The sequence below is a fragment of the Leptonotus elevatus genome, chromosome 21 (assembly GCF_054856555.1).
Source record: "Leptonotus elevatus isolate MCC_2025b chromosome 21, RoL_Lele_1.0, whole genome shotgun sequence".
NCBI classification, from domain to species: Eukaryota; Metazoa; Chordata; class Actinopteri; order Syngnathiformes; family Syngnathidae; genus Leptonotus; species Leptonotus elevatus.
The window spans coordinates 16,002,244-16,019,458 of record NC_141259.1 but is presented as its reverse complement, the minus strand read 5'-3'; the positions used below and the strand labels follow the sequence as shown (position 1 = coordinate 16,019,458).

The window sequence follows — 17,215 nt, the reverse complement described above, 5'->3', positions numbered from 1 at the left end:
TGAGCTTGAACCTCCCTGGAATTTGAACTTCCGTCACACTTTGTGGACGCCGGCGCACGAAATGCCTTTGAGCAGTGGATTTAACGGAAGGCGCAGCCTGTTGGCCTTGAGGCCCCGCCCAGATCTTGGCTGCGAGCACTGCTAATCTTTTCATTATCTAGCAACACGCCGCAGTGGCGCGCAGGTGACGGTGCCTCGCAGGGGCCGGCTTGTTTGCGCGCCTCCGCGCTCGAAAATGAGCCAGGCCGGCAGCCAAAGTGGTCATTACGCTCTCATCTGGCCCTCCGTCACGCCATCTTGCTGTTTTTTCGCTCGCTCTTCCCGCGTTCCGCCTCTAAGTGCCTTTCAAAGAGTGAGGAAGCCTCAAGTTTGATCTCCAGCGCATGAATAATTTATACGGCCGCGCCAATGTTTATCTTCCGGGCCCTCCAAAGACGCGCGTGAAGCTCGTTAGGGATGAGGCGGAGGTGCGCGGCGAGGCGCCAAAAACGCCACCAGCAAGAGAAATGAAGCACATGTTTGGAAAGAGACATATTTCATGTCCAAATGTAGAGCAGGGCTCGGCAGACTTTTGTGCTCGAGGGCCATGTTTGATTCTTAAAACAGCTCGGCCAGGTCAATTATACATGAGGTAAAAAAATAAAAAAAAAACTGTTAAAATACAGGATTTGTTTTTATAATAAAACATCATTGATTCAAATTGTTTAATATTTCCGCATTCATGTTCTTCATTTTGATAATGCAAATCGGGGGACCGAATTATACACAAGTAGAGAAAAAAAATCCTGCTTTTAACTTGGTGGGGGAGGACGTGTTATTCACGTGCTTTTAAAGTATGAAAGGACTCTTGATCATGCCAATTGTCGGTGGTCCAGATGAAAGAACGGCGTGGGCCGCATATGGCCCATGGGCCATACTTTGCCCACCTCTCCTCGCGACTGTTTAGAAGAATAAATGTGTTAATCCTCTTGGTATCAATTAGAGCACAACTTCTCATTAAAAATTCCCCCTGACGCAACTCCCCGAGGATCTTTTGCGTAAGAGTGGAGTGCGAAGCAGCGTGTCGTCTGCGCGAGACGTCAGTCGAATAATTCGGCGGAAAGGCGCTGCGGGGCGCCGCCGACTCGCCGCCGACTCGACGCCGTGAAAACAATCAACCAAAAGGACCCACGCAACTGCCGCCACTTCGCGCTGCCTCATTTCAATGTTTTCAAGAAGTCGCGTTATGCTTTTTTACCTCACAATTAAAAACACTTCCCAGGTGTGTTATTAACATGAAAATGTCAACAACAAAAAAAGCATTTCTTGTCTTGCTGAAATGAAAGAGTTAAAAGGGGTCGTGATACATATTACATCATATAACCTTTCCATGACAATGGAGGGGCGGAGCTACGGCGTTATGAATGAGTGAGCGACTTCTATTTGTGAGAGTGAAGTCTAGAGTGTGGGAAAAATGTTAGCATCCAACAGATAATGAGAACATTTTCACTGGTGGCAGCAGCACTTCATACATTGACTTCTTGGACTTGTCAAATAGTGTGCAGAACATTAGCGTGCATAAATATTATGTCCCCTCCCATAAAAAAATCGACTTCACCGAGAAATTAAGCATGGGCCGCTAATATTAGGCATCCAAAAAATAATAATGCAGCTCTGCTTACCTTTTGGTTTTTGTGGGAATTGCAGAGTTAGTCACCATCAAATGTTATCGTCATATGTTACCAACCATACAGCGATTGGAACAAAGTCAGCATATTTGAAATCCTCTCGGGTTTCAACCATATCACACGTAACAGGAGCCATTATTTGTGGCGTTCCTATTCTTTTTTTTTTTCTTTTTTCTGTTTTTGTTGCTTTACGTTGGGGCTGGCTGACATGGTACAAAAGAAGAGCTTGAACGCTCTCTGTTTCACTTTGAAACGAAAACGCCGACATTTGCCTGACGATTCCTTTTCGATATCAACAAAGTATCCACCAAATCCAACATAATCTAAATCCCTCCCGTTGAGCTTTCTTCACCAAAACATTGTCGGCAAATTTGTACATGAAGGAAATGTCGGCTTTTGAACGTGCGTATTTTTCACACCTCTCTTCCCAAATCCGTCGACTTGTCAGTTGTAAGCCCCGTGGCAGCTGCCGCTCCATTTAATAAGTAAATGTCCTCACGTTGCCCATATAAGGACACGCCTACTATTTGGTGCTGTTCTCTTGACATATTATGACTGCCGTGCCAATTGATTTTTCTCAAGCGTGTCCAATCTGGTGCGTCAATAAAAATGTACTGAAAACAATCCCGCTCAATATCAGCATCATCTTTAAAAAGTAGGATTTCAGAAGAAAATGGAGGCTCGGAACTTGGAAGTGTAATTGGATGCGGTCCAATGAGCCATCGGAGGCCTCACTCGTAATCTGGAGCTCCGAAACCATCAAAACACTCCTTATGCCGCTTTGTCTCGGCTGAGTGTATCCCGGCAGACGTTTTGTGCGGCAACGCAAGGTTCACCCTGGACCGCTTGTCAGCCAATCATACGCCGCATACAGCACAATAACAATCGCATTGACTCGATGGACAAGTCAATGAAGCGGAAAGCACATTTTTGCGGTTGCGTCCTCAATACCGCAATCTTCAGTCGAAACGTTTCCAAATGACAGGAATTCATCCTTGCGTTTGCATCTTTTTTCCCCTCGCAGCTTCACTCCAACTCGGACAAAGGCGACGGCACGGTGCGCTACATCCTGAGCGGCGAGGGTGCGGGCACCATCTTCCTGATCAACGAGGTGACGGGAGACATCCACGCCACCAGCAGCCTTGACCGGGAAAAGAAGTCGCACTACGTGCTGCACGCGCAGGCCTTGGACCGCCACACGGAGGAGGCGCTGGAACCAAAGTCGGAATTCATCATCAAAGTGCAGGACATCAACGACAACGCGCCGCAGTTCCCGGACGGACCCTTTGTCGCCACCGTGCCCGAAATGTCCGACGTGGGTGAGTAGACAGACGCTGGGTGTTGTCTGAACAAGGAGTTACACTCTAAAAAGACTTGGGTCAGAAATGGACCAACTTGGGTCAAAATGGACCGATCCATTGATTGGGTTAGTTTGATCCAACTTTCTGGGTTGTTTTGTACAAAATGACCCAAATTTTATGCTGTTTTGCACCAACGACCCAATTTTTTTTTTTTGGGGGGGGGGGAGGGGGTTAAACAAAACAAACCCATTTTTGGGAAACAAAATGACCTAAATTGTTTGGGTTGATTTGTACAAAATGACCCATTTTTGGGGGGGTTGTAAGAAAACAATCCATTTTTAGGGGGCTGTCCCAAGTAGTGGACTGGTCCGATTTTGACCCGATTGTTTTTCGAGTGCATTCACCCATTGATACACCAGTGGTCGGCTGTTGTCACGCGAGGCGCTGCCCAGTCCACTGGGAGCAGATTAGGGTTTTTCAAGGACACTTCGACATAGTCCCAAGGGCTGAGGATCAAACCCACAACCTCCCGGTTGGGCGGCAGCCGCTCTATCACTGAGCCATGCAAGCCGGAGTAAGTCACCTTTGTGCAGGTCAGAAGGAAGTCCCGAGTCTACCTTGTCGTAAACAAAAGGCTAATCTTGTTGTCAATTCGTGTGTGGTCCACCTCGAGTCTTGTCATGAATACCAAATTTTTCTTAAAATTGTTAACTTCCAGTAAGTCTGTTTGGAGTGAAACCTGTGTTTTCCCACCCTTCCACTTGGTTTTGCAGCCTAAAGCTGTTGTGGGATATAATTAGCCGCCCGCTCCTCTCAGTCTTACGGCATCCCAGATGGAAAGACCTTTTGCGAAGCACTCGACCAAAGCGAGCGAGTCCACGAAAAGCCCGCCTCCACCTCGGAACCCGTCTCCCTGCTCGCATGCTTCGTGTGGCGAGCGCATCCATTTTTTATACTTCTTTTTGTTCTTTCGTGGCAGCCAACAAAAGAGGGGGTCCTCCTCTCGCTCCAGCGGCTTCATCGCCTCGCGGCCAATCGCGCCGTGCGTCGGGCCGATGTTTGCGAAGTGCACTTGCCACTGCCCGAAATGCACAGCAGGGAATTCACCCAACGTCCATCCATCCATTTCCCAGCACATTTTTTGACAAGAGAAACGGGCTACGCCCTGCGTTGCCGGCGAGCCGCACCGTCGTAAAAAGGGAAAATGTGTTGTTGTTGTTGTTGCCGACAAATGCCTGCGTCGAGCCGCCGAGAAGGAGTTGGAGAACGCAGGCGGTCACATGAAGCAGTCTGTTTTTTTCTATTTCAGTTGTGCGTCGGCGGGATGCTGTGAATGCATCCTCCAGACGAGAGCGATTTTTGTTGACCCTCTAAATCCTCCGTCTGTCCAAGGTGCTGCAGATCGCATTACGTAGCAAGTTTTTGTGCTCTCGATGCAGGCATGATGAAAAAATAAAATAAAATAAAAATGTCCTTGATGCACTCCGGTGGCAGCTCTGTTGGAGTGTACTTAAAAGTAAACTTCCTTGCAGGGTCTTTTTGATGACTAACATTTGGTTGTTACGTTATGTGAAGGTGTCAGTAACTTGAACGTTCTGCAAATGTGTCATGATTGTATTACAAAATGGGTGACAGGACTTAGAACACAACCTTGAGGCACACCATTTTTTCCCCCGCTAGGGATGTAACGATACGATATTATCCCGATATGAAGCTCACGATACGACAATTATCACGATATTGTGGAAAGGTTGGGGGGGGGTGGGTGGAGTTACAATATTTAAAAAAAAAATTGCTCATTAAAAACAACAACAACACGATATTGTGCTTTTGTATATAACAGCAATGCATATAAAACACCTACAATCTCTAATAACACTTAATATTGGGTCACTTACATACGTTGAGTTCCTCAACATATTTGACTCACTTTCACAAGCATGCTACGTTCCCCATCATCTGACCATTAATGTCGATTTTAAACATAGAAGGGCCAAAACATCCCTAATTGAAAATTTAACCACACAAAAAAAATAGCCACCAGATGGTGCTAGAACTGCATACATGGAAATCAACCTGACTTTTTTTTTTAAACAGATGTGTTGCTTTTAATATCGTGATATGACGACGACAATATTGTGGCAGTTTTAATATCGCAATATCACGATATTGCCGTTATCGTTACATCCCTGCAAATATCTCGATTAGTCGATGTTGGAGTGCTCACGGTGTTCACATTTCTAAAGTCGGCGACTATCTTCCTGCTCCGAGATGCACGGTCGAAATGAAGCCACGTGGAGTGAGTTGCCCATTAATTATGCAAACATCAACATACCCGCGGGCGCCCTCTTAATATGCAGTCAATACGTGCCAGCTCGCTCTCATGTGTATTCATGTCGACATCGACAAGGAAGCGGGCTGGCGGGCGACAGCAGCTCCCGTGCAAAAAAAACGCTGCAATGGCTCTTTTCATGTCAAATGTTTGTTAGCATCAACAAACGCAACAACAACGTTTAATGTCAATATTTGTTGCATTTAAATCTGGCATGGAAGAAGCTCATTTCTCCATTTTTCAAACTCATCTGTCCTTCATCCTCGACTCGTCTCTGTTTGCATGCTGGCTCCTCAAATTGGAAGAGAATAACCGGGGAACTGTTCAAGACCTGCTTGCGTGGCATCCTGATGTAATTAGGTCAGTTCGCTATTAAATACCGGCCAAAGTGAAAAGAAGATATTTGAATATGAGGAATCAAGGAATGACAAAAACTATCCATTCATCCATCCATCCATTTTCTGTACCGCTTGTCCTCACAAGGGTCGCGGGGGTTGCTGGAGCCTATCCCAGCTGGCTTCGGGCAGTAGGCGGGGCGCACCCTGAACTGGTTGCCAGCCAATCGCAGGGCTGACAAAAACTAACGATTGACTATTTCATTTGAAGTTGCGTGCCATTTTTATACGTCACTTTCAAGGAGTTAAAGGACTTTCCGAGGTTCCTGGATTAGAGCCCCCGACCTGGAACCTCCCCGGTGCTCGATCCTCGCTTCTTGATGCATAACAATTGAGATGCTCCTTAATAAGGTGACAAGAAAAGAAATTAGTTTTGCAGTCGAGGTATTAAGGAACTCGGAATGTTAAGAGAAGTGAGATGCAACCCTGTCCTCAATACCGCTTGTTTGCATCCTGTTGACTTCCTGGTTACCAGCAGTTAGCATCCGCCTCAACCTTCTTTACGTCTCGGGTTCTCGTCCGTTCTCGTGTCCTTGTGATCTGGTGAAACGTCGTCAGTCGCGGTTCAAAGTCTTCTTCCAATTGAAAGTACGCATGAACCAAGACCAGGCGGAATACCAGGATGTTGTTCTTGTCTGCTAGCTTAAACCATCGGTTGGTAAGATTTGACTCTTGTTTCTTGCTGCTGTCACGGAAATACGCCAGCGTTGCAAAACGACTTGCGTCTTTAGGAAGACCGTAACTCGGCGAGTTTACGAGACCGAACTCTGCCTTCTCCAGACCGAGAAACGACCTTTGTCTGTTTATATCTTGTTTCGTTGATTTCCTCCTTTGACTTGTTGCTCACATTCTATTTGCGTCTCGGTATTGTTCTCTTTTTTTCGTTTTGAACTTCCTGTTTGATTCCTGTTGACTTCCTGTTGACCTGAGAGAGTTCACGCTCGGTACAATAACTGAAGCGACGGAAGGCCGTTGATGACACGAGGGAGGAAATCAAGGGCCGTGAAGGGGGAAGGTAATTAGCTCCCTCGTCCCGCCGCCCCTCGCGCATGCTAACCTCCATGAAAGTAGCTGCTCTTAATCGCGCGTCTCAAATGCCTTTCAGCAGTTGTCAGAAGATGCAGACGTAGCGGCGTCTCGTCTCTCCGGAGGTGAGCTCGCGTGAGCTAATGGCCGCTCGGCCGGGATACAAAATGAAGGAGCTTTTAGCGCTCGACTAACTAAAAGCGGAGGTGAAGCCAGTGGACAAAATCGCTTCAATGACTCCGGCGGGAAAAAACGTGTTTGTCAAAAACCAGACCAGAAGTTTTGATGAATGTCAAACCTGATCAGGTCTTACAGACACTCAGCAAGACCGATCAATGAGATTACAAAAGGCGCACAATCAACTAGTTTATTTAGGCAGCGCACGAAGGCCGGAATAAAGTTATTTTCATACCGCTTATGCATACATTTGTATTCAGCTGTCGGATAAATGTGATGTAAACCGAAGACTCCCATTTAAAACAGAACATCTTGACTGGGAGGCAGAAATGCAAATTAATTTTGTTGTTGGGGTCTGGATGTTTCTTGGGTTGGGGAGGAGTTCTGGTGGGGGGTGTCTGGTCGGTGCTGGATTTCACCTTCCTTGGTTTTCTTTGGTCCTTCCTCGGGTCTCCTGACGGCGGTGTTCGGTTTAGGTGAACGGTATGAGATTTTTTCTAATAGGTTTTTTGGTGAGCTAACAAATGCACGCACGCACGCACATACACATACTCACCCACACACACACAATAATAAAAAAAAAAATAAAAAATAAAAAAAAATAATAAAGAGCAATGATGATGACATTTCCGAATGAACAATACTGAGCTCTTAAAAAAAAAAGAAAAAAAAAAAAGAAATGCAAATTCAAAGAGAATGTAATGTAGCTTTAAAAAAACAGACAAACACAAAATAGAGTCCGAAAGCGCGATTGCAACGTGCTAACCACTCATTGACGAACGTTTCGAGTTCATATTTCCACTAATGAAAGGGTGTGCTTTGCTTGGGGGTGTCCTGCCCTCTTAACCTAATTGTATCGGATGAAATATGAGGTCATGAATAAATATCGCCATCAATAACAAATGACAAAGAAAATCCAGCACTGCCGGCAAACGTTTCGCGGCCATTGTTCCGCTCCGTCGGGTGTCACATGATCCTCGCCCTCGTCATGTAATTATACGGCAATGGGTTAATGGAGCCTGTAATGCTATCGGAGCCGCACTGCGAGTGCTAAATTGCTGCACAATGGCTTGCGGGCACATTGCGCAATGGCAGTAAATAAAAGCACCAGCAGGCCGGCAGCATTTCTTGTCTTTGGAGGGCAGAAGAACAAAAATAAATAAATCATCACTCGGAGTGAAGGTCAATGTCCTGGAAAAACAGCAGTGGTGCAAAGTACAAATATTTTGCGACTCTACTTAAGTCGATTTATTGGGAAGTCTTACTGACTGACTGAAAACGGACTTTTTTTTCTCCAACGAAATAAACTGACACGCACGTACCGGGTCGCTCACTCTGCTCTAATTGTGATTGTCATCGCATATTTGGCCGTCGCCGCTCTGATATGACGTGCGCGCCTGGTGCCGACTTCAGGCTCGCTGCGCCGCGTCAAGCCATAAAACTGGGATGGCGTTTGGAGTCAATAATTGCCGAGAAAAAAATGGACGGGAAATTACAAGCGGTATTGCAAAGGCGAAAAACGACGAAGAAAATGATGGACAGGTTTCCGTCTCAACCAGCTCAGACATATCAACTAAAATCAGTAACGTTCTGTCATTTCACGAGAGGTCAGCATGGACGTCGCAAAAACAAGCAGAGGATGGATACTTGCCGCTTGTCGGGAACGTGATCTTGCGTGGATCTTAAATCGCAAATGGATTCATTTGAAAAACATCAGAAACAAATCGCAATTGCGATCCGGATTAGTTGTGATGATAAAAGCTGAGAATCCTAAAAATGAGAAGCGTTCTTGCTTTGCTGTTGAGAAGCAAGGACAGATTTTGGCTTTTCGGAGACATTTTGACTTTTGACTCTGTGATTCTGGAATCTAGTGATTGTCAATGATGCCAGATCATTTAAAAAAAAAAGTATGATATTATTTCAACTCGATGAAGTTTTTGCCCTGACAATCGCGTAATAACCTCTGAAAGATAGTTTGTAAATTACTGATGATTTTTAGTGTCAAATATTTAATCCAGCGAGATTTGGCATCAAGTAATAATAATAATAAAGTTTGGCAGCTCCTGATCATACACCAGTTTCTTAAATGTACCGATTTTGTTTTCAAAGTATACTGAAAGCCCAGTTTTTGAGCTGTTTTCTTTTCTTTTTTTTAGGCACATCAGTGCTGCAAGTCACGGCCACCGACGCCGACGACCCCACGTATGGAAACAGCGCCCGCATCGTCTACAGCATCCTGCAAGGGCAGCCATATTTCTCCGTGGACCCCAAAACAGGTGCAGTAACATCAGCAGCACAAAATACTCCGACTTTTTCTACTTTTTCAGTTCAAGTCAAAAATGACAGAGAATCAAAATGTCCTTGAGTTACAAAGATGAGAGGTATACTACTACTACTACTAATAATAATAATAATAATAATAATAATCCATCCATCCATCCATTTTCTTAACCACTTATTCCTCACAAAGGTCGCTGGGGTTGCTGGAGCCTATCCCAGCTGGCTTCGGGCAGTAAGCGTAATACAATCATAATAATGATGTTTATTGTTGTTATTATTATTGTTATAGTTATTGTTGTTGTTGTTGTTGTTAAGTCCAGTGCGTTCAGTCCAGTAAGAACATATTTTGTTATTTGTTACTTGCCAGCACAGTCGTAAATTAGAAGCTCAGGATGATAAACTGGAAGAGGGAGCAGCGGCGTGTTCTTCATCACAAACAAATAATAATAATAATTCTCAACTGGCCTCAGAAGCAGATTTTTTTGTGTGCGGGAAAAGTGTCGCAAGAGCCTGCAAAGATCTTTTTGTGCATGCGATGGAATGTAAATGACATCTGAAAGTGGACCACTTTTTATGTGATGTGGAAAACGGATTGTCGCCTTTGCCGCGTCTGCCGACCGCTGAAAAGGCGAGCGGCTCCGAACCGCCGAGGCTTGAAACCCTAATTTGAAACCCGTAGCCTGGCTCAGAACCCTACTTTGAAACCCTCACTTCAAAACCCCAATACTGCCTTCAAACCTTACATGAAAAACTGTCTTCTCATGCTTTAAATCCTAATTTTAAATCTCAGACCCTGTTGGAAAGCAAAATTTCAAACCTTAACATCTGTTTGGATAGCCTCATTTGAAACCCTAACCCTGCCTTGGAACTCTAACTTAAAACCCCAAATCTGGTTTCGAACTCTATTTTTTCATTTGAAACACCTGTATTGGCTGTGGGAGACATGGGAAACAGGCTGGATAGAGGAACCGCTGCTCTGATCACTCTTCCGGTCCCTCGTCGACACTCTATCCCAACCTTAAAATCAGATTTTGAGACTTTCACTTGAAACCGTGATCCAGGACCGAAGGCCCGTCATGAAACCTTTGCTCACTTAAAACCCTGACTTGTGTTTTAAACCCCCTGTTTGAATTCAACATTTGACATTGAACGCCTTTTTAAAACCCTACCTTGAAATCTAACTTCAAACCTCAATTCTTGCTTCAAACCCTAACCTAAACTTGAAATCTTAATTTGAAACTCTGACGTTAAAAACCTCACCTTAAATCCCTAACCCTGGCTTAAAACCCCAATTTAAAAGCCTCTTATTTTTGCGCCCTCATTTTTGCACCCTCGCCCGAGCTTAGCCTTACTTAGAAACCCTAATCTCGGCTTGAAACTTAACTTAAACTTACTTAGAAAGTCTAGCTCTTGTTTAAAACCCCAACTCTGACTTGAAAGTCTCATTTGAAACCCTTAACCCTGACCCTTCTTTGACCCCCTCACCATGGTTTGAAAACCCTACTTTAAGCCTTAGCATTCCCAAATGATGAATTGATGACATTCATCCAGTTGCTGCAAATGACTTGGTGACTATTTGGTCTCCAGAGAGCAGGCGGCCCGGATCGAGGGGGGGGGGGGGGGGGGGTTGGCGGACTTCAAAATTAAAAACAAAAAAATCAACAGCGGCGGCAGGCGATTGGCCGAAAGTACCCGCCCGCCGTCCGCAACTCACCTCTCATGTGCAGCGGCCGCGTTCCATGACTCGTTTGCATGTACTGACTCAGCGACTCGTCCGCACCGTAATTCTTGCTCAGGGCGTGCGAGACGCGGGGCACGCCATGCAAGGCCAGCTGCACATCACACACACACACACACACAAGCGCGCACACACACGCACACACAAACAGCCTGTTGTATTCGCCACTGGCCATCCACCCTCATCGCTCAAATGAGCGCGCACGGAACTACAGAAGAAGAAGACGGAAGTGGATCTCGCACGCCACTCGGTTCTCGAGTTGAGTTTGATTGCAGGCGACTCGGTGGCGTTCCCTTGCTCGACTGCGCGCCTTCCCGTGTCCTTGCTTTGAGAGGAAGCCGCAGTGACAAACAGCGGCGATGTCCCTCCTCCTTAACGTTGGCTGGGAATCGGATCTCGGTCTCAAGTCTTGCCGTTTAAGTTTCAAGTCCGAATCCTCACAACATTTCAAGCAAATCGGAAGTCAGCCAATCTTGCTCAGTCACAGCAAGGTTATGATGATAGTTCACGAAAACGAACAAAATAAGAAAAAAATAAAAAGGAAAATACTTTTTGAAAAGCAAACTAAAGCTAGATTTTACGTTTACAGAACAATGTCCTTGGTTTTGTGAATTAATTTAGTACATAAGCCTTTTGCCAAAGATTTGAAAATGGAACAGGAAATAATTGAGAAGCACTGGCCAACTCGTTAAAACACGAGAACGGACGATGTCTTGCATGCCAACCAGCCACTAGTTGGGTTTCCATTCACCCATTTTTATTGGAATTTTCAAGAAACGCGAAAATAAAACTGAATGTAAACACTCGAAAGTTAAAAAAAGGACCCAAAATTCGCACGCACACAAAAAAAAAACGCTTAGAGGGGGTGCATTTCGAAGTGTATCGAAAAAAAGGAAAATGCGAATTTTGGCTATGGAAACAGGTTTTGCGAATAACCGCTATCACGCTGCACATTTGAACCGGATATTACGCCACACGTACGTTTGTAGTCCCAAAGCAATGGCGGATGATAAAGTAAGGAATGTTTGGGAGGAAGACGAAATAGAAATATTTTGGGAATTAATTAAAGAAGCGAATATGAATGCTTTTTTAGATGGAAAATAGCAAAAGAACGCTACGGTTGATCAAGAATTACAAAAGCAAACTCATACGACGACATCGCACGACGCAGCGCCACCTACTGTCCCCTCTCAATATTGGCAAAAGAAGAAAAGATGGAAACGGGCAGAAGTCGCATGTCCGTTTTGCGCATTTTCAGTAAATTGGCTTACAAGATTGAAAATAATTGGATGCGAATCGGACGAGTGACGTAGCGACCTGTTTGCGGTAGAGGAAGTTTTCAATTAAAGTTGCAAAATTGTGACGTATCGCAGATGGATTGCGTTGTACTCTTTATTGTGACGTTAGAGACATTTTGTGTGACTTTAGGCTAACTTTGAGTCTTCTAAATTGCATTTGAAATCAATTGTCCACTGAGCTAATGCGTTGCGTTGTGAATAACAATGGCAGCGTACGTCCAAATAAAGTTTCTACAAAATGTATTCGACTGGAAATGATTTTTGAAAAATGAATTTCACAGTTATGTTCGTAACACCCAAATAAATACTATAGAGCAGTCGAGTTCCTTTTTTTAAGGAATGAAATGTATTTGCTTGGCGAGCGAGACCGCACGGAGACATTTGCGCTCTACTCACAACGTTGGACTCAATCAAGTGATCAATTAAAGTGATCAAGTTGGACTCCGCCCTTCTTCAGTCCAAGTCACAAGGCAGAGACATCAAGACATCTTACGAAATGATCAATAAATGATCACATCCATCCGGAGTCCTGACTGGGCTGCGCTGGTCATCGGGTTTACTTTTAGCAGGCTACATGTCACGAGCTCATCTTGCGTTTGTGTTCCAAGAACCACGACATCATCGCTTACCCCCCCCCCCCCCCCCCAAGGCCTCGCGCATCCTAAATAGGCTAATTTCTCTGCTGATCTGGGATTTGCCAGCGTTCACGTTTACTGAAGGATGTGACACAGATGGAAGCTGCTACACTTTGCCTAAAGCCTCAAGCTGTCATGCCATCAATCTCACAACTATTTTTTTTTGGGGGGGGGGGGGGGGGAGCCAAAAAAGCCCAAAAAGAACTTTGATTGCCATCTCGCTGCGAGGGCGCAACGCTCGGGGGGATAACACGGAATTGGACGGGCCGGGATTGGCGAAGACGGAGATTGAAGGAGCGCTTGACTAATCTCCTCTAATCCTTTTTGTTCGCCCCGGAGATTGTCCTCCTTTAGAAGTTTGCCGCCAGACAAAGAGGTGGATCGCGTGATGCTATCAGCGCTAATAGAGCAGCGAGGTTGGGCAGGAGGCCAACCACCTCGCTGTGTCAAATTGGCTCCGATTCAAGCAAGTCCGCTCCTTCTCAATTATTTTCCAAATTAACCCGCCGCCCTCGCCGGAGATTCGGCGGCAGACTTTGCGGTCGGGGGTGCAAAGCTCACGTTACCTTTTTTCCCACACACTCCCAAAAGTAGAAGAGCGGGCCGAGTTCCACTTTCAAGTGGAACCCGCCTTGTTTTTTTTGTCCGACAAAAGCAACGCTGCGTTAGCTGAGAAATAATTCGACACCTTTGCATGGAAAGCACGCAGAGGTTTGCGGCCGTGTTTTGTTCGGAACCCGCCGTTAGTTAATGACAGGCTTTTAGCGCTGGTAACGGCGCTCATGCTGTTTCTTGGCATTTCCATTCTTGGCAGTGTTGTGAAGATCAGACTTTTTCTTAGCGTTCTGAACTTTTTTTTTATTATGCTCTTGCGTCTAATTGAGCGTTTTTGCTTTGCTTTTTACTTTGGCAGCGGGAAAAGTTCAGAACGCTCTGAAACTCAACATTCTGTTGCAACGAGGGCCTCGCCGCTTAAAAGCGGCGGCTCAAGTGCTCATTTATTGAATATGGAAAATCATCTCGCGGGTCATTGCTTGCATTTGACCTGCAGTTGTTACTAAAAAAAGTAACTTGTTATCTAACTTACTTTTATAGTCAAATAATGTGTCGTCTAACTTAAAGTAAAGTAAAGTTACGTATTCAAGGTAACTGCGGCAACACCGCTGATATGAATGTTGGATTGATGTAACGCGTATTCCATGAAAGGCGCATACAAACGGACTCGAGTAACCCCTTTTTGTGTTTTGCTCTTTCATGCCTCATTATTCGTAAGTGCGAGCGAGCGAGCGCGCGCCGTCAATTTGTTGAGTGTTCAGAGCCCTGCTGACTGGCGACGCAGCACAAAATTGTTGAGCTCGCAGGTCACTCGGCTCGCAGTTAATTAGGCAGGGAGACTTCCGGAGTACACAAACGCACGCCGATGATGATAAGATTGTGAAAAGTCCAATAAATAAAGAGGAGTCCTTTTGAGCTCACCGTAATAGCTTCTCTTTTTGAAGGCCATAATCCGGAAAATGACGTATGACAGAATGCATCTTCCATTAGGGTTCAAAAAAAAAAAAAAGAAAGAGAAGCAAGGATTGGCATGATTTAGTATATGTTGACATTTCAGTCATTTGTGAGTCAAAGTGCACAAGAGGAATCCATAGTTTAGGGAGTGTTGCGCATCTCATATGTAATATGAAATGACCCTCCAATTAATAACTAGAGCTGCGAGCCCCCTCAACCCTGGCCACCTTGGGGTACTTGCATGTTGGGGTACTGCCACATAGGACAAGGACCATCTCAAATAGAAGATGGGATTCGTACATCCAGGAATTCTTCGGAAGAAAGACAACCTTTGATGCCCCGCCCTCGTCATTCAGTATGTCAAAAACGTACGTTTTTTTTTTTAATCCCTTGATGTTGTCCCAGTTGTTGATGGTACAGACCAAGTTTGAAGTCAATCAGGTTAACCGTCTAGCACTAGGGGGAAATATTTTCCATCCATCCATTTTCTGTACCGCTTGTCCTCACAAGGGTCGCGGGGGTTGCTGGAGCCTATCCCAGCTGGCTTCGGGCAGTAGGCGGGGCACACCCTGAACTGGTTGCCAGCCAATCGCAGGGCACACAGAGACGAACAACCATACTCACAATCACACCTGTGGACAATTTGGAGTGTCCAATTCACCTGCCATGCATGTTTTTGGAATGTGGGAGGAAACCGGAGTACCCGGAGAAAAGCCACGCAGGCACGGGGAGAACATGCAAACTCCACCCGGGAAGGCCGAAGCCCGGACTTGATCTCACAACCTTTGCACTGGGAGGCGGACGTGCTAACCAGTCAGCCACCGTGCCGCATATAATACATAGTATCGATAAATAAAAGCTGAAGTCAGTGTTGCTCATCAATTTGTTTCCGACGTGGCTCGGCGCCGATTCAACGCTGACGAGCGCGACCTAGCAGGCGGGAAGGGACAGACGATACGAGCCGTCGTCCTGCTGCCTCCTTGACACACTTTTAATGAGTACTCGGCCCGCCCCGGACGCGAGAGGGATTACTTTCCATCTGCGGCGTCCTGACGCAGGAAGTGCGGCAGAAATGACCTTTAGGGTCTCGTGAAAAGCGCTTTTCATTTAGTCACTTTTGTAAAAGGGGAAATTAAGCTTGTCCGGGCCTTGTATTGATATGAATAGCATGAATGAAATGAATTAGCCGGAAACTCGGAAAGCTTTCAAATTGCCACATTGTCCTCGTCTTTTTATAGAATACTTTTGCCGCACATATATGGAATGATGATGTCATCGCATTGAATTAGTACTCGGCTTCCAAGGTGTACTTAATGACCTGGCCTGTGTTTATGTTACAGACCGAGCAAGGTCGAGTGCCTCATACTGTACATCGGTGAACATCTCGGCAACCATTAGCGTGTGCTAATCCGCCAATAATTCCAATGCCAACCTCATTAGACAAGAAGAAAACAAATCTACTCTTGGGGTGTTCAAGGTTGCACCGTAATCAAGCTTGGTTTGGTTTCTAATACCGGTTGCTAAGACCCTTTTTACCCCATTTGAATATGCTTTTGTTTTGAGATCCTTGAATCTTTGATCCAAGATTCATTTGTAATTTTCATTTAACTATTCATGACTTTTTTTTCTCTGAAAGGCCCTAAAATGCCACAAGCTGTCATCAAAGTTGTGCCCAAAAGGGAAAATAGTACAGTCGGTCGGTTGGTGTCAAGGAAGTATTTTGAAGTAAAATCTCCGCTGAGACACAAGCTATATATATTGTGGAGTCTTGCAAAGTTCTTAATGGCGTGTTGGTCTAAGAATAGACCATGGACATTTTCACTTAGGGGTGTTGTCACTTTTGTTGCTAGCTGCTGTTTAGATATTAACGATGGTGTGTTGAGTTGTTTTGAGAGGATACAAGCTTTTTTTGACATGTACAAATGTGAACTTGTGGTGATTTCTATCTATAAGCTTGAATTGATATATGATATTTGTGTAATATTTATTGTGGGAACTAAAACTATATGCAATTGTGAACATTTTGTGGCAGGGTGTCCTTCATTTTGTGCATTTAGATACATCGTCATGTCGACCGCCTTTTCCGGTTCCATAAGATCGTGTTCTTTAAGCGTTCCTGTCACAATCACGGATGTCGGCAGGGAAGCGAGGATGGCGCGGCAGGCGTTTCCCGTCTTGTGACAATCGACACCACGCCATTCGCTGCCGCCTCTCGCCTTTCCCTGTCAAGCGTATTATTGCGAGGGGTTCACGAGTTCAACCCAAATGCGTGTTCGGCGGATGCCCGGTAGGCGCAAGCGGGCGGGAAGGGGGAAAAGTCAGATTTAACGCTCGAGGGGGACGGAGGTGCGAGTGTAAGGACGTTATTACATCTGCTGCTGGTGAATTAAGGTTCTCATCGCGACTGGCACCAAAAGCCTCGCAGAGCACACGTGAAGTGCGCTTATTGCATCCAGTAAATCAAGGCGGCTTCTCGCTTTGCTGTTTCCTATCTTGGTGCCGGCAGGGAGAAGTTGCACTCCTTTTTCCGACACGTGTGCACTCATGTCGGTTGAAATGTGAGCCGGTTGTTTTTGAAAAAAAAACAACTTGATTCAAGGCCGAGCAGTCGTCGAACGTCATGAAAGACGAGCAAAGCCTTGACGAGCAAAGCGAGGATGAAAAGGCGGCTGGCAGCGGAGATGAGTCTTACGTACGCTATTTTATTCATCTCTGTTGGGTTATCGTTCTCGTGCTTAAATGCTAATTAGGACAAAGTACGAAGGCAGAACTCTCTCGACGTTGTACAGAATGCAACAAAAGTGTCAGCATTGGAATCATCAAATAAAGAAATGCATTATTTCCATCTACTTGTCTG

The 17,215-nt window shown here is 45.4% G+C and overlaps 1 protein-coding gene across 6 annotated transcripts in view; it reads left to right on the top strand.

Moving 5' to 3' along the window:
• The window catches only part of LOC147156152 (cadherin-18), a 149,918-nt gene that overhangs the window by 107,507 nt on the left and 25,196 nt on the right, over positions 1–17,215 (top strand). For all 6 annotated transcript variants that reach the window (XM_086065566.1, XM_086065562.1, XM_086065565.1 and 3 more), the window contains 2 exons: positions 2,692–2,986; positions 9,055–9,174. In XM_086065566.1, coding sequence (XP_085921692.1) covers positions 2,692–2,986; positions 9,055–9,174 — 415 coding nt within the window. The remainder of the gene's footprint in view (positions 1–2,691; positions 2,987–9,054; positions 9,175–17,215) is intronic.